General features: G+C 51.1%; 3 protein-coding genes and 1 long non-coding RNA gene across 10 annotated transcripts in view; 2 read left to right on the top strand and 2 right to left on the bottom strand.

Moving 5' to 3' along the window:
• LOC130204395 (uncharacterized) overlaps positions 1-501 on the bottom strand; it is a 719-nt gene extending 218 nt beyond the window's left edge. The window contains exon 1 of the long non-coding RNA XR_008833650.1: positions 1-501. This exon is cut by the window's left edge and continues 16 nt beyond it. This is a non-coding gene — a long non-coding RNA (uncharacterized LOC130204395).
• LOC130204394 (ras-related protein ralB-B-like) overlaps positions 1-11,585 on the top strand; it is a 13,756-nt gene extending 2,171 nt beyond the window's left edge. Inside the window, exons 2-7 of one of the 5 annotated variants that reach the window (XM_056431108.1) lie at positions 6,346-6,536; positions 7,068-7,094; positions 8,474-8,623; positions 8,698-8,906; positions 9,207-9,384; positions 10,092-11,585. In XM_056431108.1, the coding sequence (XP_056287083.1) occupies positions 8,510-8,623; positions 8,698-8,906; positions 9,207-9,384; positions 10,092-10,199 (609 nt within the window). In that variant the 5' untranslated portion in view covers positions 6,346-6,536; positions 7,068-7,094; positions 8,474-8,509 and the 3' untranslated portion in view covers positions 10,200-11,585. Of the gene's footprint in view, positions 1-6,159; positions 6,537-7,067; positions 7,095-8,473; positions 8,624-8,697; positions 8,907-9,206; positions 9,385-10,091 lie in introns of those variants that run through there. The other 4 variants (XM_056431112.1, XM_056431109.1, XM_056431107.1 and 1 more) reach the window with 4 other exon arrangements.
• Positions 569-5,161, bottom strand: LOC130204393 (inhibin beta B chain-like). The gene is made up of 2 exons (XM_056431106.1): positions 4,723-5,161; positions 569-3,138 (listed from the first exon to the last, which is right to left on the bottom strand). Exons 1-2 carry the CDS (start codon positions 5,126-5,128, stop codon positions 2,366-2,368), a joined length of 1,179 nt encoding a protein of 392 aa, XP_056287081.1. The 5' UTR covers positions 5,129-5,161; the 3' UTR covers positions 569-2,365.
• A 465-nt stretch (positions 11,586-12,050) lies between the features above and the next one.
• The window catches only part of agap1 (ArfGAP with GTPase domain, ankyrin repeat and PH domain 1), a 75,737-nt gene continuing 63,803 nt past the window's right edge, over positions 12,051-23,984 (top strand). For 2 of the 3 annotated variants that reach the window (XM_056431003.1, XM_056431000.1), the window contains exon 1: positions 12,051-12,551. In XM_056431003.1, coding sequence (XP_056286978.1) covers positions 12,389-12,551 — 163 coding nt within the window. In that variant the 5' untranslated portion in view covers positions 12,051-12,388. The remainder of the gene's footprint in view (positions 12,552-23,984) is intronic. The other variant, XM_056431002.1, reaches the window with a different exon arrangement.

The following is a 23,984-nucleotide window of genomic DNA, read 5'->3' as shown; positions in this document are numbered from 1 at the left end:
GCCTCTGCTCCGGCTCAACCGCTCGGCCTCTTTGGTTCCGTGATCAAGCTCAACTTGGCTTCTATAAAAATAACTTTAGGTTCATTATTATTATTACTACTCCCCCACCCCAAGTGCAAATTGTTCTACCAGCCGTCGGCTTGTGAGGAAGCCAACGAGCCGATGGCTTTAACCTGGAAACCAACTGGGAACCCCCCCTGGGAGGCTCCCTTTAGACCAGAACCCCAACTGGGAGGCTCCCTTTAGACCAGAACCCCAACTGGGAGGCTCCCTTTAGACCAGAACCCCAACTGGGAGGCTCCCTTTAGACCAGAACCCCTGGGAGGCTCCCTTTAGACCAGAACCCCAACTGGGAGGCTCCCTTTAGACCAGAACCCCAACTGGGAGGCTCCCTTTAGACCAGAACCCCAACTGGGAGGCTCCCTTTAGACCAGAACCCCAACTGGGAGGCTCCCTTTAGACCAGAACCCCAACTGGGAGACTCCCTTTAGACCAGAACCCCTGGGAGGCTCCTTTAGACCAGAACCCCAACTGGGAGGCTCCTTTAGACCAGAACCCCAACTGGGAGGCTCCCTTTAGACCAGAACCCCAACTGGGAGGCTCCCTTTAGACCAGAACCCCTGGGAGGCTCCCTTTAGACCAGAACCCCAACTGGGAGGCTCCCTTTAGACCAGAACCCCAACTGGGAGGCTCCCTTTAGACCAGAACCCCTGGGAGGCTCCCTTTAGACCAGAACCCCTCCTGGGAGGCTCCCTTTAGACCAGAACCCCTGGGAGGCTCCCTTTAGACCAGAACCCCCTGGGAGGCTCCCTTTAGACCAGAACCCCAACTGGGAGGCTCCCTTTAGACCAGAACCCCAACTGGGAGACTCCCTTTAGACCAGAACCCCAACTGGGAGGCTCCCTTTAGACCAGAACCCCAACTGGGAGACTCCCTTTAGACCAGAACCCCAACTGGGAGGCTCCCTTTAGACCAGAACCCCAACTGGGAGGCTCCCTTTAGACCAGAACCCCAACTGGGAGGCTCCCTTTACACCAGAACCCCTGGGGAGGCTCCCTTTAGACCAGAACCCCAACTGGGTCACCGCCCGCCTCCTTTTGTGTTGCACGCTTTAAATCGACAATCGAGAGCAAAAGGGGGCGGACCTGTAATTTGGTGCCAAAACATTTTGTCCTCTGCAGCAATAACGATGTGTAACAAACATGGCCGCCCAAAGTGACAGAGAGACCTCCTCAACAAAGGCTCCCAGACTCCTTCTGGGTCGACTCCTCCTGCTCCTGCTCCTCCTCCTCCTCCAGGGGCTCTATTTGAACATCTACAACCATTCAATGAATTCAAAGAATTCTGGTGGCTGGAGACATATTCCCGGTGTTGGGAACCAATGATTCACCAACGCATTGATATCGATGTACAAGGAGTCTTTGTTTTAAGAGACATTGAGAAGTAATGTAACGCCTGAAAAGCAAAGAAACATCAAACATGACATTTGAGCCACTTTTTGTTGGCGAAAACCATTTAGTAAAAACTTAAGGAGACGGATTTCTGTTTGTCGGTGGACCTCGATGAAGACCACCGCCCCCTACTGGCCACGCTCAGCACTTCAAGTATCGCTGAGCGCCTGGTTGACGGGTAAATACTGTACATTGCATAGCTCACTGGTCCCTTTGAGAAGGACGGCTCCGGTAAAAAGGCATTTCAATCTGCAAGTGCTATCAAAGGGTCGCCGACGCGGAGCGAGGTGGAGACTCTCCACTCGATTGGATCGACTGGAAAGAATCCAAATCTGAACCCTCAGGGAGGAACCTGAGGCTCCTCCCACCTGTTGGACCTGGACCACGAGAGGAAGGCGGACAAAGGCCCGTGGGGGATCGGAGCTGTTTGTGTCATTAGACCTTCAGATTCACCCGTCCTTCTGGTAGAGACCTGCCTTGACCTTTGACCCTCCAACCAGACTGCATTCAGTCTGAGACTATCAAGAGAACTGGAGACCACCTTCCCTCCTGGTTGATGTTAGACTTCAGACAGGAAGTCCACAGGTCTCCCTTCCCCTCTCTGGACACTCCTTCCTCCCCGGTACGGTCCGGATGGAGCTAAGTCTCTCAGACGTGGTGCGTGGATGCGGCTCCGGGTCTGAAGTGCTGTACGGTGGTGAAGGTCTCGTCGGATCCTCTTCGGGTCTGGATCCTCTGGAGGGTTTAAGTTCTGAGAGGCGCTTCGTGAAGGTCCACGGATCCTCGCTGCCTCACAGACAGGAAGACCTCCAGAGACGGATTGTCCAACACTTGGCGGTTTGGAAGAGAAATCTTCACCAGAGAATATAAATATATGTACAAGTGGTCTTGTGTGAGTCCATAAATATCCGGTCTCAGGCGCAGCCGCACTCCTCCACGATCATGTTGGGCACGTCGCGCTTCACGATGTTGTACTCGTCGTCGAAGTAGAGCATGGACATGGTGCTGAGCTTGGTGGGGATGCAGCAGGAGTTCATGGAGCCAGGGCTCATGCCCCGCATGCGGTACTGGTTCACCACCGCCGTGTGGAAGGAGGAGGCGGAGCCGGGGACGCCCGCCATGTAGGCCGGGCAGTTCCCCTCGCAGTAGTTCCCAAAGTACCCCGAGGGGGCGATGATCCAGTCGCTCCAGCCGATGAGCCGGAAGTCGATGTAGAACTGGCGGCGGCAGCAGAGGCCGCCGCTGCCGTCGCACTCCAGCCCCCGCTTGCGGATGCGGTGCTGGCCGCCGGCGAGCCGCGCGTGCACCACGAGGAACGGCCGGTGGGACTCGTCGCCGCCGTCCAGCAGGACGGGCGCCACGCCCTCGGCCTCGCAGCCCTCGCAGCGCACGTCCAGGTTCTGGCGCCGCTCGCCCTTCTGGAACACGAGCCGCACGCCGTCCGTCAGGCCGAAGGTGTGCCAGCCGCTGCGCCGCAGCTCCAGCCGCTTCTCCACCAGGTTCCAGCGGCTGCCGAGGCCCGGCTCCTGGTAGTACACCTTCACCGTCACCTGCCGCCGCGGACGCACCTGCAGCGCCGCCGCCGGCGGCAGCTTGAAGTACAGCCAGAGGGCGGCGCGCCTCACGGACAGGTTCCCCTCGCTGGACATCAGGAAGAACAGGCTGGACCCCGACGTCACCAAGTCGTCTGGGGAGCACAGAACCAGATTAATCAGAACCACAACCCGCACCTGGGGGGACACCTGGAGAGACACCTGGGACACCTAGGACACATGGAGACACCTGGAGGGACACCTGGAGACACATGGGGACACCTGGGACACATGGAGACACCTGGAGGGACACCTGGGACACATGGAGACACATGGGGACACCTGGAGGGACACATGGAGACACATGGGGACACCTGGGACACATGGAGACACCTGGAGGGACACCTGGGACACATGGAGACACCTGGAGGGACACCTGGGACACATGGAGACACATGGGGACACCTGGAGGGACACATGGAGACACCTGGAGGGACACCTGGGACACATGGAGACACCTGGAGGGACACCTGGGACACATGGAGACACCTGGAGGGACACCTGGGACACATGGAGACACCTGGAGGGACACCTGGAGACACATGGGGACACCTGGAGGGACACATGGAGACACCTGGGGACACCTGGAGAGACATGGGGACACATGGGGACACCTGGAGGGACACATGGAGACACCTGGAGGGACACCTGGGACACATGGAGACACCTGGAGGGACACCTGGGACACATGGAGACACCTGGAGGGACACCTGGGACACCTGGAGAGACATGGGGACACCTGGAGGGACACATGGAGACACCTGGAGGGACACCTGGGACACATGGAGACACCTGGAGGGACACCTGGAGACACATGGGGACACCTGGAGGGACACATGGAGACACCTGGAGAGACATGGGGACACCTGGAGGGACACATGGGGACACCTGGAGGGACACCTGGAGACACCTGGGACACATGGAGAGACATGGGGACACCTGGAGAGACACCTGGAGGGACACCTGGAGGGACACCTGGGACACATGGAGACACACCCGGGGACACCTGGGGACACATGGAGACACACATGGGACACCGGGGACACCTGGGGACACATGGAGGGACACCTGGGACACATGGAGACACACATGGGACACATGGAGGGACACCTGGGGACACATGGAGGGACACCTGGAGAAACACCTGCAGCTGCAAGGAGCTTCAAGAGATGCTGAACGAAGACCTCACAGAGCCCAGCTGCCCTCCCAGTCCTCCCAGATCTCCCAGTCTCTCAGTCCTCTGGTCTCAGGTGTGGAGGTCTCACAGGTCCCTCCAGAGAAGAAGAAGCACACCGCGCGTGTTTCTTCCGCAGAAGAAGAAGAAGCAGCAGCTTCTTCAGACAAATATTTATTTCTCTGTGTCTTTCTGAATAACAAACTATAAATAAATAAAACGATGGATTTGTTTCTGAAGACGTCCTGAAGCTTTGAGGTTTGAACTTTATCAGTTTTATCGGTTTTGAGGGGAAATGTGAAATGTGAGATGAGATGTGGCGTTCAGGGTGAGATGTGGCGTTCAGGGTCCGAAGCTGCGCGTGCTTCATGACATTCTGCTTCAGATTCTTTTAGAAACGAACTGATCTTTTCTCTAAGAATCTAAATGTTCTCCTTTAAATAAGTTGTGTTTTATGACATCAGTACACAGAGTAACGTCTTCTCCTTCCGGCCTCTGAACGCACCTTTCTCGGCGAAGCTGATGATCTCGGAGCTCTCCTCCAGCACCTCGTTGCTCATGGGGTGCCCGTCCAGGTCGGGGATCTCCAGCCGGCCATCCGCGCGCAGCTTCCCGGCGTGCAGCTTGCGCAGCGCCGTCACCATGGCCGCGCGCGACACCGGGTGCGTGATGTTGGGCCGCTCGCGCATCTGCAGCCGGCTGAGGATGTGCCTCTTCACCGCCTCCAGGAAGTCCACGCGCAGCCGGCCGGCCTCCGCGTCCTCCGGCTGCGCGAAGCCGCACGACGCGCAGGTGTTCTGCGGCGCCGCGTGCGCCTCCGCCTCGGTGGTCGCGGGCGCGGCAGTGCAGCGCACGGAGAGCGCGCGAGCCACGAGGAGGAGGAGAGCCAGTCGGAGGAGACGGCCGCTCATTGCTGCTCGAGGAGGAGTCACTTTGTCCCGGTGTCCGGGGCGCGTGGCCCCGAGGGGTCCCGGTGCGTAACGGGCTCACTACGGGTACGTCCACGGAGAGAGTGCGCGTGCGGGGAATCTGTCCATCACATCGTTGTCTTTGGGTCTGATCACGCGCTCCTCCGGTGTCTCTGGTGTCTCTGGTGTCTCCGGTCTCTCCGGTGTCTCCGGTGCCTCTGGACTCTGTGTTGGAGTCTGGAGCCGCCTCACGCGCACGGCATCAGTCCGTGCGCGTCAGTCCAGCTGCGCCGTGTATTCCGACATGCTGACAAGGATTCATCCTCAAAGTTTACTCTCTGAGCGGATTGGAACGCGTCCATGCGCGGTGCTGCCGGAGTGCCGCTGCGCAATGAAGAGGAGGTGGAGGAAGAGGAGAAAGAGGAGGAGGAGAGGGAGGAGAGCCAGTGAGCGCACCGAGGAGCGTTTCCATTCTGGCGTCTGAGACCGGAGCCGCCACACCGGAAAGTTTTTATATACAAGGGGGGCGTGGCCAGGAGGGGGGGGGGGGGGTACACACTTTATAGAGTCAAAATATGAGTACTTACATATCTATAGTAGTCAGATACATTACTATATAGTTGTACAACTTTGCATATAAGTATTTATATAAGTACATATAGTAGTCTGAAATATGACTTTATAGTAGTATATATATATATGTATGTATATATGTATATATATATATGATTTTAATATAAGTATGTCTGGTTCCCTCGTTAGATCCAGTTGAAGTTCTTTAGCATGTAGAGATCAAAGTAATGAAACAGCGCCGCCTTCCGTCCACAAGGAGGAACTGCAGTTTAGATCTCCTTTCAAACCTGTACAGATCATTTCTATTTTATTAACATTCAAAGAGTTTTATTGCAGCTTCGAGTTTATAAAACATTGTAATCAGAGACTAATTCATATTTTTATAAGAGATTTAAATAAATCCATATTACAATAACACAGATTTGAAGGAATACGAGGAATGTCTTGACGTCACATCCTGTTAATGTCAGCTGAGAGAGAGGAGAGGATGTGAGGTATCACTCTGCGTCTGTTTTCCGGGCTCGTCCCTCCGTGAGCAGTATTGAGAAAGCTCTCCTTTAACGATTTTAATTAACAGCTGGTGTGAGAGTAAATATAAATCACATAACATGACACGTGTTTGTTGGTATTTGTTTTATTTATATTAGGGAATCGCCAGCTGTTCCTCGCTTCCTTCTCTCCGGCTCCAGAGTGACAGCTCCTCCCAGGAATACACGATCTTCGGTAAAAGTCCTCGTACAAGGTGGGGCAGCGCGTCTCCTGGTCAACTTGTAAAAGTTTAACTTTCTGGCGGTTTATGGCGGTTTTCTACACGAACAGCGGGAAAACACGCGAGCAGGTGAGTTGCGCGCCTCCTTCTGCGCTGTTCGAGCCATCTTTACGTTTTCTACGTTACGTTTTAACGTAGTTTTTCCTGAATTCGCCTCGAGCGTTAACGAGCGCTATCTCCCTCCGGCTCGGCGGAGTGACGCTCCCGAGCAGCCAATGAGCGAGCGCGGTGGAGGAGTTCTGGCCAACCAGAAACGAGCAGGGGGGCGGGCGCTGTGAAGTGTCTGTTTATCTTGTGTCAGCTGGTTAAAACAGGGAAGAGGGTGAACTATACTTCCTGTTTTACTGCTGGCACGCGCATCGTGCACGCACTTGTTATCTGGCAGTTGAAGCTTGAGGACCCGTATGTTGTGTCCTGGTAGCCCGCATGGAAAGGAAGCTTAAAGGTCACGAACAAGTGTGTCCTGGTTCCCAGAGGCTCCTTATCTAGAGGGCTCCAGGCCTGGACTCCAGTCCCAGTCCCAGTCCTAGTCCCAGTCCTAGTCCCAGTCCCAGTCCTAGTCCCAGTCCCAGTCCCTCACTGTGTCCCTGTGTGTTGCAGGTCTGTCTTTAGAGCGCTGACGGTTCGGTGAGTCAGAATCTCTTTTCACATGTTTTCATTCTTACAAGTTTTTAAGATATTCAATACACGTTAATGTTTCTATGTCCCTGCTGGTCTGTGCTGGTCTCTACCGGTCTGTGCTGGTCTCTACCTCTTCCTACTGGTCTCTACTGGTCTCTACCTGTCTGTGCTGGTCTCTACCTGTCTGTGCTGGTCTCTACTGGTCTCTACCGGTCTGTGCCTGTCTCTACTGGTCTCTACTGGTCTCTACCAGTCTGTGCCTGTCTCTACTGGTCTCTACTGGTCTCTACCGGTCTGTGCCTGTCTCTACTGGTCTCTACCGGTCTGTGCTGGTCTCTACTGGTCTCTACTGGTCTCTACCTGTCTGTGCTGGTCTCTACCGGTCTGTGCCTGTCTCTACTGGTCTCTACTGGTCCCTGCTGGTCTCTACCTCTTCCTACTGGTCTCTACCGGTCCCTGCTGGTCTCTACTGGTCTCTGCTGGTCTCTACCTCTTCCTACTGGTCTCTACCGGTCCCTGCTGGTCTCTACTGGTCTCTACCTGTCTGTGCTGGTCTCTACTGGTCTCTACCTGTCTGTGCTGGTCTCTACTGGTCTCTACCTGTCCGTGCTGGTCTCTACTGGTCTCTACCTGTCTACTGGTCTCTACTGGTCTCTACCTGTCTGTGCTGGTCTCTACTGGTCTCTACCTGTCCGTGCTGGTCTCTACTGGTCTCTACCTGTCTGTGCTGGTCTCTACTGGTCTGTGCTGGTCTCTACTGGTCTCTACCTGTCCGTGCTGGTCTCTACTGGTCTCTACCTGTCTGTGCTGGTCTCTACTGGTCTGTGCTGGTCTCTACTGGTCTCTACCTGTCTGTGCTGGTCTCTACTGGTCTCTACCTGTCTGTGCTGGTCTCTACCTGTCTGTGCTGGTCTCTACTGGTCTCTACCTGTCTGTGCTGGTCTCTACTGGTCTCTACCTGTCTGTGCTGGTCTCTACTGGTCTCTACCTGTCCGTGCTGGTCTCTACTGGTCCGTGCTGGTCTCACCTGTCCGTGTCTCTACTGGTCTCTACCTGTCCGTGCTGGTCTCTACTGGTCTCTACCTGTCCGTGCTGGTCTCTACTGGTCTCTACCTGTCTGTGCTGGTCTCTACTGGTCTCTACCTGTCTGTGCTGGTCTCTACTGGTCTCTACCTTTCTCTACTGGTCTCTACCTGTCTGTGCTGGTCTCTACCTGTCTGTGCTGGTCTCTACCTGTCTGTGCTGGTCTCTACTGGTCTCTACCTGTCTGTGCTGGTCTCTACTGGTCTCTACCTGTCTGTGCTGGTCTCTACTGGTCTCTACCTGTCTGTGCTGGTCTCTAACGGTCTCTACCGGTCCCTGCTGGTCTGTTGTGGTCTCTTCAGTAGTGGGGCGGAGCTGGACTGTGCCAGACCGGGGTCATGGCCTCCGGTAAGAACAAGAACCAGACTTCTCTGGCCCTCCACAAGGTGATCATGGTGGGCAGCGGGGGGGTGGGCAAGTCCGCCCTCACCCTGCAGTTCATGTACGACGAGGTAAGAGCCCGCACTACGTTACCCACAATGCTCTCTGCCTCGGCCCCCTCTCACGCCGCTCCCCCGCTCCCCAGTTCGTGGAGGACTACGAGCCCACCAAGGCCGACAGCTACCGGAAGAAGGTGGTCCTGGACGGCGAGGACGTGCAGATCGACATCCTGGACACGGCGGGCCAGGAGGACTACGCCGCCATCAGGGACAACTACTTCCGGAGTGGCGAGGGCTTCCTGCTGCTGTTCTCCATCACGGAGCACGAGTCCTTCACGGCCACGGCCGAGTTCAGGTCCGCCCCCCCAGACCTGACCCCCCCAGACCTGACCCCACCAGACCTGACCCCCCCAGACCTGATCCCACCAGGCCTGACCCCGTAGACCTGACCCCCCCAGACCTGACTCCTGTAGACCTGACCCCACCAGACCTGATCCCACCAGGCCTGACCCCGTAGACCTGACCCCGTAGACTTGACCCCACCAGACCTGACCCCGTAGACCTGACCCCGTAGACCTGACCCTGTAGACTTGACCCCACCAGACCCGGTAGACCTGACCCCGTAGACCTGACCCTGTAGACCTGGTCCCCCCAGGGAGCAGATCCTGCGGGTCAAGGAGGAGGACTCCATCCCGGTGCTGCTGGTGGGGAACAAGTCCGACCTGGAGGACCGGCGCCAGGTCTCGGCCGAGGAGGGGGCCGCCAAGGCCAGCGAGTGGGGGGGGGTCCAGTACGTGGAGACCTCGGCCAAGACCAGAGCCAACGTGGACAAGGTACGGCAAACCGGTCCCAACCGGTCCCGACCGGCAGGGCGAGGTCTTAAGTCATCCTGACGTTATAATTAAAAACCTGTTTGAAGTCTGAAGACCTGATGATGTCATCGCTTCTCTTCTGATGTTTTACTTTGTTCTGCTGTCATATAGTTTGATTTACTTTGACTTTTTACTTCATTATACTAATTCTAATTTATCTTTTATTACTTCAATATATTTAAATGTATTATTATATTTATTTACATTTCATCTCTTTTATTTATATTTTGTAATTTACATAATGTATCTTTTTTTACTTTAATTTATTTTGATTTACATTTGTTTTACTTAATTATACTTTATTTAATTCATATTTTTCCTTTACTTTAATATATTGAAATTATTTTATTTGACTTCATTATATGAATTCTAATTTATCTTTTTTACTTTAATATATTTAAATTATTTTATTTTCATTTCATCTCTTACAAAATTATATTTTACTTTCTTTTGCTTTTTAAAATTTTATTTTACTTGATTTTACTAATTTGTATTCATCTTTCTTTTCCTTTTAATATATTTAGTATTATTATAACATTTTAATTTTTTAAAGATCTTTAAAAACACAAATGTAGTTCAAAATGTTTTTCCTGGTCTTCCCTGTGAGTTGATGTCCTAGTGGCCGTTAGAGGGCGTTACCGCTGACCGTTACCCCCCCCCCCCCCCAGGTGTTCTTCGACCTCATGAGGGAGGTCCGGAAGAAGAAGATGGCGGAGAGCAAAGACAAGAACGGGCCGAGTGGGAAGAAGAAGAAGAAGCGCTGCTGCATCCTCTAGCCAGAGACTCTAAGGGGGGGGGGGGGCACCTGGACACCTGACACTCATTCCTCACCTGCTGCACCTTTTGTTTTTACACATGTATCGTTCTCCAAATGTATAAATCCACGTTTAATAAGAACCTCGTCAAGGAATCTCGTTATTGGTCCTCGGTTGGAAGAAGACTCCTCTTTGTGGCCACCAGGGGCACCTGGGCCACCTAGTCCACCTGGTTATAAAATACATCCTAGAACTGGTTATTTATATATATATATGAACGAACCTGAGTAAAGACGCTGTCCCTGAGGTTTAATAAATGTGTTTCGTAGCATTGAAGTGTCGTTATGCCACACGAGCTGTAATGCGCCTTGTGTCCACTAGAGGGCACTGCAGTCTGAAGGAAAGTCCCTGAACGCTTCATTCTATCTTTGTTGATTTCTCATCTTGTTTCTTTATTCTTTGCTTCGTTTATTTTTCTTTCTGGTTAAATAAAAAACTAAACTATTAAGCATAAAGTTTCACACGGAGGAAAGTTTTCATAATAAGAGTCTATAGATACGTGTGGAGCATCGGGCAGAAAATGGTAACAGTGTTTGTGAAATGAATCATTTCAAAAGCCGTTCATTTATATTTTGGTTTCGTGTCAGATTAAAAGAATGTGTAAATAGAGTTTCAACTAATCTGTGATAGTAATCTGTTGTAACAGTTGTTGTTGACCAGCTGACTGCAGCACAGCTCCGCCCTGTATGGAATCTTTCACAGAGGAACTTCATCATTACACAATGTGTGTATTGTTTGCAAAAATTAGCATTTTTCTCATTTCTGGACTATTTGACCTCCAGATCCAGAAGAGACAGAGAGCTGCTCACAACAACAACAGCAGCTGATGATGCGGGCCTGAGACAGAGCCCTCTTCATGAGGCTCTGGACGAGGTATTTACATGTACAGGTACACAGCAGTACTACAAGAGACATGTACAAGTACACAGCAGTACTGCAAGAGACATGTACAAGTACACAGCAGTACTACAAGAGACATGTACAAGTACACAGCAGTACTACAAGAGACAAGTACACAGCAGTACTACAAGAGACATGTACAAGTACACAGCAGTACTACAAGAGACATGTACAAGTACACAGCAGTACTACAAGAGACATGTACAAGTACACAGCAGTACTTCAAGAGACATGTTCAGTGTTTCATCACTTAGTTTGAGATTATAGAAGACCCACATACACACACACAGACACACACACGTTCATTTGGCCAATAAACTGAGACGTATTGATTTACTGGTGGTTTTGTTGTGTTGGTCTCATGCAGCTTTATTTTGAAAGGGTTCTACATTAACTTTGTTTTTTTAAAACCTTGAAGACAGAATTAAATAATAATATGTCCATGTTTATATTGTATTGTCGTTTTTGCGCAGAATTCACGCAATACGCACTTCTCGAACGTTGCTGCGTAAAGCACGCGCAGGTTAATAAGAGAACGAGCGGAAGTAACGACGTTTTGATGTTCAAAATAAAGGCATCCAATGTGTAAACAATGGATGTTCGGTGTGGAAATATGTCAGCTGGTGAAGCTCGAGCTCACGTTCATGAGTTTATTACAGATGATAGTTTAATCTAAGATTCCATACCATCATTTATTAGTTGATTATGTTTTATTATATAAATAAGAATCTCAAAGGTAAGTAAATCTGTCAGTATGAAGCGGCGTACACATATAGATACTTAAGTGAAGTACAAGTACCTTTAAAATGAACGTTCTTGAGGACTTAAGGGCAGTCTTTAACGTAAATAAACTCCCCAGCGCTGGCTTTATTTTGAAGGGCCCTACCGGAAGTCGCGCGGCTCGGCTCGTGTAGCTTGAATCGCTCCGCCGCTTCCCTGCCGGGATACGGAGCTCTTCACGGGATGGATCTCACCGCAGCTGCACGGGGCGAAGGGGGAACGGCTCAGCGCGGGACCCGGACTCACCTGTAGCGCGCGCGCGGGGAACCCGACACCCGGACCGGCTTCACGAGCCCGCTCCTCGCGCGGCGGCGGCGGGCGGCGACCCCGGAGCGAGCGGTTTCCCCCGTCTTCTCCCGTTAGCTCGTTAGCTTAGCATCAGGCCCGTGTGAACTTCACCAGGTCCGCCGGAGAGGACCATGGTCTAGGAGCGCGGAGGTCACCTCCTCCTCCTCCTCCTCCTCTTCATCATGAACTACCAGCAGCACCTCGCCAACTCGGCCGCCATCCGAGCCGAGATCCAGAGGTTCGAGTCCGTGCACCCCAACATCTACTCCATCTACGAGCTGCTGGAGCGGGTGGAGGAGCCGCTGCTGCAGAACCAGATCCGGGAGCACGTCATCGCCATCGAAGGTAGGATGGGGAGAGGGCGCGTGTGTGTGTGCGCGCGTGTGTGTGCGCGAGCATCCTTTGATTTCCTGCTGCTTTCACACCTGGAAGACGCGACGTGACGTCACTCGGGGTCCTGCTCTGAGGCTCTCAGGTATTGTAATGTGCAGGCTCCTCCCATAAAGACCTCATATACACACCGGAAGTACCTCCGTGAACCAGAGCTGGTGCTCTGGAGGACTTCCGGTTTACAAACCCGTTCTAAGAGCTTTGTTGTTGTGGAGGAGAAGAAGTAGTCCCTCAGTGAGACCATGACGTCATAGAGAGGACAGGGGATCAATACATGATCAATATGTGCTCTTCAGGGTGTCTTGTTTACCTTTATGACAACATGAGAGCCTCTGGTTATTGATCTGTGATCATGAAGAGCATTTCCTCTGCTCTCTGCCTTGAGTTGAGCAAGGCAGCACGAGGAAGAGGAGGAGGAGGAAGAGGAGGATGGTGACCGGTGAACACCTGCATGTCGTGACCTCTGACCTTTGGCCTCTTTTTATTTGACCTAGAAGAGCCACGCAGCTTTAGAGTTGTTTTCTTTTGACAGACTTCATCATTGTTGTTATTGTTATGGTAGTTGTTGTTGTTGTTGTGGTCCAGGAGGAGAGCTCTGGATGGTCTCAATGTTCACTGGAGGAGGAAGAACAGCTTCTACTGCAGGAGAAACTGTTCTCCTCACACACACACTCACACACACACTGACACACACACACACACACACTGACACACACACACACACTGACACACACACACACACACACACACACACACACACACACACACACACACACACACACACACACACACACACACACACACACACACTGACACACACACACACACACACACACACACACACACACACACACACACACACACACACACACACTGACACACACACACACACACACACACACACACACTGACACACACACACACACACACACACACACTGACACACACACTGACACACACACACACACACACACACACACACTGACACACACACACACACACACACACACACACACACACACACACACACACACACACACTCACACACACACTGACACACACACACACACACACACACACACACACTGACTCACACACACACTGACACACACACACACACACACACTCTGACTCAGTCGGCTCCCAGGCTGTAAATAACCCAAACAGCAGCATCGTCCTGCATCTGTTATGTAAACACCCAGCTGTGTGTGTGTGTGTGTGTGTGTGTGTGTGTGTGTGTGTGTGTGTGTGTGTGTGTGTGTGTGTGTGTGTGTGTGTGTGTGTGTGTGTGTGTGTGTGTGTGTGTGTGTGTGTGTGTCTGTGTGTGTGTGTGTCTGTGTGTGTGTGTCTGTGTGTGTGTGTGAGCCAGGTGACACTGACCTACTTCCTGTGTCACTTCCTGTTCCTCAGGAATTTTGTTTTTAAACTTTAAGGAAGAAGAAGTTCTTAATGATGTTTGTGTCTTTTATTATTGATTAGTTATTGATAGTTATTGGTAGTTATTGATTAGTTATTGATAGTTATGGATAGTTATTGATTAGTTATTGATAGTTATGGATAGTCATTGATAGGTATTGATTAGTTATTGGTCCAGGACCGCTCCTGACCGGCTGCCCAGGTGTGTGGGCTCAGAGGATCAATACTTTTACTTCTTTTATATTTAATTTTTTAATTGAACTTCATTGTATTTAATTAAATGTCTCTTCTGTGGAGAGGATGAGTAACAGCTGATAACAACAACAACAACAACAACATGTACACATACACACATAACTCATGATGTAATCCTCGGGGTCAAAGGTCAGACGAGGCTAACTGGGGTTCAACTGTTGCTGCTTCCTTTGACCTTGATCAATAACTTATTGATCACCTGGAGCAACATCCATATGTGGACCAATCACAGAGCGGCAAATAAGAGCAGCTTCAGTTTACAACTCTTCCTCTCTCTTTGGTTTGTAATCCATCTCTCCTCTGATTGGCCGATGCTGGGCGTTTGTGTCTGTGGCTCCTCCCCCTCTCCTCCTGAAAGGTGACACTGGGAGTGTCTACCTGTGGGACCGGTTCCTGTAGCTGCTCACAAACAGGAAGTGCAGCCGGTCTCCGGTCATTGAACGCACCGCGACACAATAGCAGCTCGTCTCCTGTGCGCTGGATGGAAATAGCTGCTGACTTCCTGCCCTGGTCAACAATGCTGTGATGTCACTTCCTGTCCCCCCTCCTCCTGGTTCTCCTTAGATCTTCTGCTCCTCCATGTTTTATCCGTGAAGCAGCAGATGCTCCGCATGCTACCTCATTAATATGACTTCTTAAACCACCAGTACTCTTCTTCTTCATCTTCTTCGTCGTTCTATCTAGATATATATATTCTCTCTTGTCTCCTTGTCTCCTCTCTTGATGGGTGAGCTGTTTTTCTATCACTGAATAAGAAGGAAACAGTTGATATGAGGAAGAGGAGGAAGAAGAGCAGTAGGAGGAGGAGGAGGAGGAAGAGGAGAAAGAAGAGCAGTAGTAGGAGGAGGAGGAGGAGGATTAGACGTGACTTACTCCGAGGTGAAGTGGACAAGAGGAGGCGGGTAGGGAGCGAGGAGAGGAAAGCTGATCCTCAGTCAGGCTTCCAACAGCAAAGCATTCTGGGAGAAAAATAAGGCTGTTAAATTACTTGATAAAACAATGAAGTTACATAAACATAAACATATCTCTTTAAATGAATGCAAAGCGGCTCCGCGGTGGAGCAGCAGCGCCCCCTGCTGGGCTGGAGGGAGGCTTCAGTCTTCTTTGTTCCTCTCACGTCCCCCACGGGACGAGGAGGCGGACGCTGGTCCCTGAAGGCCTCATTTAGGGCCCTGAAGGCCTCTTGGGGCCCGACACAGAGGTGATGTTGAAGGCTCGCCAGCAGGGGGCAGCAGAGTGTGTGTGTGTGTGTGTGTGTGTGTGTGTGTGTGTGTGTGTGTGTGTGTGTGTGTGTGTGTGTGTGTGTGTGTGTGTGTGTGTGTGTGTGTGTGTGTGTGTGTGTGTGTGTGTGTGTGTGTGTGTGTGTGTGTGTGTGTGTGTGTCGGGATTTCCATCTAAGATGCAGCAGAGAAACAATACAAGAAAAAACATGAACACAAATGCTCTTTAAAGTTTATTTAATTCTTACTGTTTAGTTCTGCACATGCTCAGTAGCAGTTTGGTTCTCCTGGTTCTGCACATGCTCAGTAGCAGTTTGGTTCTCCTGGTACTGCACATGCTCAGTAGCAGTTTGGTTCTCCTGGTTCTGCACATGCTCAGTAGCAGTTTGGTTCTCCTGGTACTGCACATGCTCAGTAGCTGTTTGGTTCTCCTGGTACTGCACATGCTCAGTAGCTGTTTGGTTCTCCTGGTTCTGCACATGCTCAGTAGCAGTTTGGTTTTCCTGGTACTGCACATGCTCAGTAGCTGTTTGGTTCTCCTGGTTCTGCACATGCTCAGTAGCAGTTTGGTTCTCCTGGTTCTGCACATGCTCAGTAGATAGATAGATAGATATATACTTTATTAATCCCCAAGGGGAAATTTGTCGTGACAGTAGCAGCAACACACAAGAATAAAAACAAAACACAAAATATAAGAAACAGGGATGAAAGATATAGAAGTATACAAGTAAGATAAAAGTAAAATACAAAACAAAATATATATGTAAATATACAACACACATGCATACACAACACACAACAACACTGACAAATCAAATACAAAAATATTAAATATAGACAGAGTGCAAAAGCAAAGTGTGTGTATGAGTGCAGAGCAAATGAAATGAAATGTGTGTGTATGTGTGTAGCAAACAAATGAGATGTGTGAAGTGCAGATCAACATAGTGTAAGTATTCAGTTATTGTTGTAGTTATTGCACTATGATCTGGCAAGAGGTGATCTGTTGTAGAGCCTCATAGCCGGCGGCAGGAATGTTCTCCTGTATCTGTCCTTGTGGCAGCGGAGCGTGAGGAGACGTCTGGAGAAAGTCCTCCTCTGTCCCTGTAGGAGGTGGTGGAGAGGGTGGTCCGGGTGGTCCGGGTTGTCCAATATGGACAGCAGTTTCTTCAACGTCCTCCTCTCCACCACCTGTTCCAGGTGCTCCAGCTGGCAGCCGATGATGGAGCCAGCCTTCCTAACCAGTTTGTTGAGACGGCTGGTGTCACGGCCCGATGCTGCTCCCCAGCAGACAATGGCAAAGTGCAGCACACTGGCGACAACCGACTGGTAGAATAACTCCAGCATCTTGCTGCACACGCTGAAGGATCAAGCTTCCTCAGGAAAAGAGTCGACTCATCCCCTTCTTGTACACAGCGTTGATGTTGGCCTTCCAGTTCAGTCGGCTGTCGATGGAGACGCCCAGGTACTGGTCCTCCTCCACCATGTACTGGTCCTCCTCCACCAGGTACTGGTCCTCCTCCACCATGTACTGGTCCTCCTCCACCAGGTACTGGTCCTCCTCCACCATGTACTGGTCCTCCTCCACCAGGTACTGGTCCTCCTCCACCAGGTACTGGTCCTCCTCCACCAGGTACTGGTCCTCCTCCATCAGGTACTGGTCCTCCACCAGGTACTGGTCCTCCTCCACCAGGTACTGGTCCTCCTCCACCAGGTACTGGTCCTCCTCCACCATGTCCACGTCCACTCCCAGGACACTCAGAGGGGAGGACTTCCTCCTGAAGTCCACCACCATCTCTCTGGTCTTGGCCACGTTCAGCCGCAGGTGATTCTCATCGGCCCACTTTACAAAGTCACTCACCACTGCCCTGTACTCCTCCTCCCGCTCCATCCCTAATACACCCGACCACTGCAGAGTCATCAGAGTACTTCTGCAGATGGCATGACTCCGTGTTGTACTGGAAGTCACTGGTGTACAGGGTGAAGAGGAAGGAGACAGAACAGTTCCCTGTGGTTTCAACATCACTGACCACCGCTCCAGACAGCACACGCCCATTCTGACAAACTGTGGTCTGCCTGTGAGGTAGTCAGTGATTCAGGAGATGGTGGACGCTGTCACACTGCCACTGCAGCTTCTCACTCAGCAGCAGTGGCTGGATGGTGTTAAATGCACTGGAGAAGTCAAAGAAAGTGACTCTCACAGAGACACCGGTTCCATCCAGGTGCGACTGAGCTCGTGCAGCAGGTAGATGATGGCGCCGCCCACTCCCACATGAGGCCGGTAAGCAGATTGCAGAGGGTCCAGCGACGATTTCACCTGCGGCCGGAGGTGGGCCAAGACCAGCCTCTCCAGCACCTTCATCACATGGGAGGTGAGGGCACCGGTCGGTAGTCGTTGAGGCCAGATGGTGCTGACTTCTTTGGGACAGGGACCAGGCACGCCTTCCACAGCACGGGACTTCCCCAGCCTCAGGCTGAGGTTGAAGAGGCGCTGCAGGACACCAGACAGCTGGGTGGCGAGGTCTTTAGGACCCTGGGGCTGATGCCATCAGGACCTTCAGCTCTGCGCTGGTGTAGTTTCTCCAGCTGTCTTCTCACCTGGTCAGTCGTCACAGAGAGAGGGGAGGGTGGAGGAGCCCATTGTTATTGAGGGCTCGGTGATGTGCAGCTCAGCAGGGGGACAGAGGGGAGGTGTTTGGGAGGTGTGATGTGGAGGAGACGGGAGGGCTGTGAACTGAACCTATTGAAAAACAGTTCAGCTCGTTGGCCCTCCAGGGAGCCCCTGGCTGTCTCCTCCCACCTTGAAGCCAGTTATCTGCTTCATGCCAGACCACACCTCCCTTGTGTTGTTCAGCTGGAGTTTGGCCTCCAGCTTCCTCCTGTAGGAGTCCTGCCTCCCTGAGCTTCACCTTTAGGTTGCGCTGGGCTCTCTCAGCTCATCCCTGTCTCCAGACCTGAAAGCAGCTTTCTTCATGTTAAGAAGCGCCTTCAGGTCCCTGGTGATCCAGGGCTTGTTGTTGGGGAAGCAGCACAGTCCGTGATGGGATGGTGGTGTGTTCACAGAACTTGATGTATTCCGTGATGCAGTCGGTCATACTGTTGATGTCCTCCTGTGCGGTCCACACAACACATCCCAGTCCGTTGACTCGAAGCAGTCCTGTAGAGCGTCGTTAGCCTCCAGAGACCACCTCCTCACAGTCCTGGTGGTCACAGCCTCTTCACCAGAGGAACAGACCTGGTGTCAGCCGGACCAGGTCATGATCAGACCTGCCGAGGGGGGGAAGGGCAGTGGCGCTGTATGCGTCCTTAGTATTAGCATACAGCAAGTCCAGAGTGTTATTGTTCCTTGTTGGGCAGTCTATGTATTGATGGAAGGTTGGCAGAGCTTTTTCCAATGTGGTGTGGTTAAAGTCACCAGTGATGGCCATGAATGCTCCAGGCTGATGATTCAGCAGAGCAGACACAGTGGAGTGGATGGTGTCCACAGCTTCCTCAGCGTCAGCTGATGGCGGCACGTACACGACAACCACAATGGCGGACGTGAACTCCCTCGGCAAATAGTACGGGCGCATCCCCACGGCCAACAGTTCAATGTTCGGCTACAGAAGCGCTCCTTCACGCACACATGGTCCGGGTGGCACCACCGTTCATTCACATAAACAGCGATCCCGCCTCTTCTTACCGCTCTGTGTAGCGTCTCTGTCAGCCCGAACAGTCCTGAAGCGGGCACGGACGCTGTGATCCGGATAGTCCGTGCAGCCACGTCTCAGTGAAGCACAAGAGACTGCTCTCACGGAAGATCCTCTCAGACATTACCAGCGCCGAGCTCATCCGTCTTATTCGCCAAAGACCTCACGTTCCCGTATGATCGACGGTACCGAGGGTTTGTATCTCCTCGTTTAGCCCTCCGCTTGACACCCGCTCTGCAGCCGCGAGCCTTCTCCGTAGCTCCAGCGGGATCACAGGTCTGTCTCCAGGCAGAAGCTTCGCCTGCACAGCGCGATCAGCTGAGCACGCGAGTAGACGACGGTCCCAGTCATTGTTATGCTGCGGCTCACCGATACTCACGACAAAGTGAACAAAAGCCACAGTAGAAGTTTCGGAGAAAGTAGTTAAGGTCCAGTGTCGGACCGTAACTAAGTCAAAGGGGAAAGAAAAGGAAAAGAAAAAGAGAGGAAAAGTGCAAAAAGACAATAAAATAAAAGCAAAACGCATGTTGGCACAGCGCCATTTTGAAAACCGTAGCTGTTTGGTTCTCCTGGTTCTGCACATGCTCAGTAGCTGTTTGGTTCTCCTGGTTCTGCACATGCTCAGTAGCAGTTTGGTTCTCCTGGTTCTGCACATGCTCAGTAGCAGTTTGGTTCTCCTGGTTCCGCACATGCTCAGTAGCTGTTTGGTTCTCCTGGTACTGCACATGCTCAGTAGCTGTTTGGTTCTCCTGGTTCTGCACATGCTCAGTAGCTGTTTGGTTCTCCTGGTACTGCACATGCTCAGTAGCAGTTTGGTTCTCCTGGTTCTGCACATGCTCAGTAGCAGTTTGGTTCTCCTGGTTCTGCACATGCTCAGTAGCTGTTTGGTTCTCCTGGTTCTGCACATGCTCAGTAGCTGTTTGGTTCTCCTGGTTCTGCACATGCTCAGTAGCAGTTTGGTTCTCCTGGTTCTGCACATGCTCAGTAGCAGTTTGGTTCTCCTGGTTCTGCACATGCTCAGTAGCAGTTTGGTTCTCCTGGTTCTGCACATGCTCAGTAGCTGTTTGGTTCTCCTGGTTCTGCACATGCTCAGTAGCTGTTTGGTTCTCCTGGTTCTGCACATGCTCAATAGCTGTTTGGTTCTCCTGGTTCTGCACATGCTCAATAGCTGTTTGGTTCTCCTGGTTCTGCACATGCTCAATAGCTGTTTGGTTCTCCTGGTTCTGCACATGCTCACAGCTGTTTGGTTCTCCTGGTTCTGCACATGCTCAGTAGCAGTTTGGTTCTCCTGGTTCTGCACATGCTCAGTAGCTGTTTGGTTCTCCTGGTTCTGCACATGCTCAATAGCTGTTTGGTTCTCCTGGTTCTGCACATGCTCAGTAGCTGTTTGGTTCTCCTGGTACTGCACATGCTCAGTAGCAGTTTGGTTCTCCTGGTTCTGCACATGCTCAGTAGCTGTTTGGTTCTCCTGGTACTGCACATGCTCAGTAGCAGTTTGGTTCTCCTGGTTCTGCACATGCTCAGTAGCAGTTTGGTTCTCCTGGTTCTGCACATGCTCAGTAGCAGTTTGGTTCTCCTGGTTCTGCACATGCTCAGTAGCTGTTTGGTTCTCCTGGTACTGCACATGTTCAGTAGCTGTTTGGTTCTCCTGGTTCTGCACATGCTCAGTAGCTGTTTGGTTCTCCTGGTACTGCACATGTTCAGTAGCTGTTTGGTTCTCCTGGTTCTGCACATGCTCAGTAGCAGTTTGGTTCTCCTGGTTCTGCACATGCTCAGTAGCAGTTTGGTTCTCCTGGTTCTGCACATGCTCAGTAGCAGTTTGGTTCTCCTGGTTCTGCACATGCTCAGTAGCTGTTTGGTTCTCCTGGTACTGCACATGTTCAGTAGCTGTTTGGTTCTCCTGGTTCTGCACATGCTCAGTAGCAGTTTGGTTCTCCTGGTTCTGCACATGCTCAGTAGCAGTTTGGTTCTCCTGGTTCTGCACATGCTCAGTAGCTGTTTGGTTCTCCTGGTTCTGCACATGCTCAGTAGCAGTTTGGTTCTCCTGGTTCTGCACATGCTCAGTAGCAGTTTGGTTCTCCTGGTTCTGCACATGCTCAGTAGCTGTTTGGTTCTCCTGGTTCTGCACATGCTCAGTAGCTGTTTGGTTCTCCTGGTTCTGCACATGCTCAGTAGCTGTTTGGTTCTCCTGGTTCTGCACATGCTCAATAGCTGTTTGGTTCTCCTGGTTCTGCACATGCTCAATAGCTGTTTGGTTCTCCTGGTTCTGCACATGCTCAATAGCTGTTTGGTTCTCCTGGTTCTGCACATGCTCAGTAGCAGTTTGGTTCTCCTGGTTCTGCACATGCTCAGTAGCTGTTTGGTTCTCCTGGTTCTGCACATGCTCAATAGCTGTTTGGTTCTCCTGGTTCTGCACATGCTCAGTAGCTGTTTGGTTCTCCTGGTACTGCACATGCTCAGTAGCAGTTTGGTTCTCCTGGTTCTGCACATGCTCAGTAGCTGTTTGGTTCTCCTGGTACTGCACATGCTCAGTAGCAGTTTGGTTCTCCTGGTTCTGCACATGCTCAGTAGCAGTTTGGTTCTCCTGGTTCTGCACATGCTCAGTAGCAGTTTGGTTCTCCTGGTTCTGCACATGCTCAGTAGCAGTTTGGTTCTCCTGGTTCTGCACATGCTCAGTAGCAGTTTGGTTCTCCTGGTTCTGCACATGCTCAGTAGCTGTTTGGTTCTCCTGGTACTGCACATGTTCAGTAGCTGTTTGGTTCTCCTGGTTCTGCACATGCTCAGTAGCAGTTTGGTTCTCCTGGTTCTGCACATGCTCAGTAGCAGTTTTGTTCTCCTGGTTCTGCACATGCTCAGTAGCAGTTTGGTTCTCCTGGTTCTGCACATGCTCAGTAGCTGTTTGGTTCTCCTGGTACTGCACATGTTCAGTAGCTGTTTGGTTCTCCTGGTTCTGCACATGCTCAGTAGCAGTTTGGTTCTCCTGGTTCTGCACATGCTCAGTAGCAGTTTGGTTCTCCTGGTTCTGCACATGCTCAGTAGCTGTTTGGTTCTCCTGGTTCTGCACATGCTCAGTAGCTGTTTGGTTCTCCTGGTTCTGCACATGCTCAGTAGCTGCGTACATCTGTGGCTGCATACATACCCAGAATCCTTTGCTCTGAGTACATTAATGTGAGCTGTGTGAGTGGGTCTCCTCCTCCCAGCAGGGGGTCCTCCCCCCCTTCCCCCTCCTTCCTGGCTAACTGACCCACTTTCCCTGTCTCCAGGGGGGGAGCCACACCTCCTGCTGCTCTTTGATGTGTGTGTGTGTGTGTGTTTGATGTGTGTGGGTGCATGTCATTTTTATTCATGAGGCAACAATTCTCTAGATTTTTTATTTTTATCCGTCAAACGCTAACTGGAAATTAAATTATCTAAAATAGAATACATTTATTTACATTTCTGACATTGAATATTTTGGTTTTGCACCTTTTAATAATACGTATCAATGTATATGTGTGTATATTTATATATATACATATTTATATATATATATATGTATATACATATGTGTACATATATATGTATATATAAATAGATATGTATATATATATAGTGTGTATGTATTTTTCATTCATATATATATATATGTATGTATGTATATATATAGTGTGTATGTATTTTTCATTCATATATTTATATGTGTGTATATATATGTATGTATATATATATATATATATAGAGTGTGTATGTATTTTCATTCATATATATATAATTTGCAAAACAATATTTTTGGGGATCTTTTCTGCTCTTTCAAAAGTTTAATTTAATTCAAAAGAAGTATGGGGGGGGGCGGTCTGCAGGTCCTGATAAGACCCTGAGGGTCTCCAGAGACCCTGAGGGTAGATTAAACCTGATCACAGCCCTTCACAATAAAAGACTCAACCCTGGTTCTCAAACAGGAAGTAGTGCTAATGACATGCCACATGCTTTTCAAAGTAAAGGTCTAGTTTGTGGATGTTTGTGCATCAGGATCAGTTTGAGGATGTTCAATAGCTGAACCTGCTATAACGACATCAACAACAACAACAACAACAACACGTGACAAACAAGACACACAATCAGGTGCTGCTGTTCCCACAAGATGTGATGACTATCTCTCCTGGAGGAGGAGGAGGAGGAGGAGGAGGAGGAAGTGCTGCCACCCTCTTATGGGAACCAGTGCAGTCTGGAAAACATGAGCTGGAGTTCTTAAATACATCATATAACATATATATATATATACACACACACATATATATATATATATATATATATATATATAATACTCTAGTATTTAAAAGGAGGATCCGGATCCCGCGCCCTGCCGAGCCGCTCCGGGTCTTCCCGCCTCCCCTCGGCGCGTGCAGCGCAGTGAGACCGGAGAGGAGCACCGGGACCGGGACTCCGTGTCTGCGTCGCTGTCAAGGAGGTTAAAGCCGGAGCTCACGGGGCAGAGGACCGGAAGAGACCGGGTCCGGGTCTCAGGGTCTCAGGGTCTCAGGGTCTCCGGGTCTCAGTCCAGGAGCGCGCGAGTCTCTGAGAAGCCGGTTTGGGGAGGAGGGGGTCGAGGGGGTGTGCGTGCGCAATGGGAGACGCTGCGCCGCGGGTACCGGACCGGGGTCTACAGCGGTCCGAGGGGGACTCCCTCTGCACCGGGAGCTAGTCGGTCCTACCGGGAGGAGGGGGGGGGGGGGTGCACACGTCTGCAGGAGTTGGTTTCTGCCCCGCAGCTCTTCTTCTTCGGTGGTGCTGCTGAACCGGTTTACAGGACCAGGACCAGGATGTACCTGCTG

Source organism: Pseudoliparis swirei, chromosome 14 (genome assembly GCF_029220125.1).
Source record: "Pseudoliparis swirei isolate HS2019 ecotype Mariana Trench chromosome 14, NWPU_hadal_v1, whole genome shotgun sequence".
In the NCBI taxonomy this organism is placed as follows: domain Eukaryota; kingdom Metazoa; phylum Chordata; class Actinopteri; order Perciformes; family Liparidae; genus Pseudoliparis; species Pseudoliparis swirei.
This window is presented reverse-complemented; position numbering and strand designations above follow the sequence as displayed.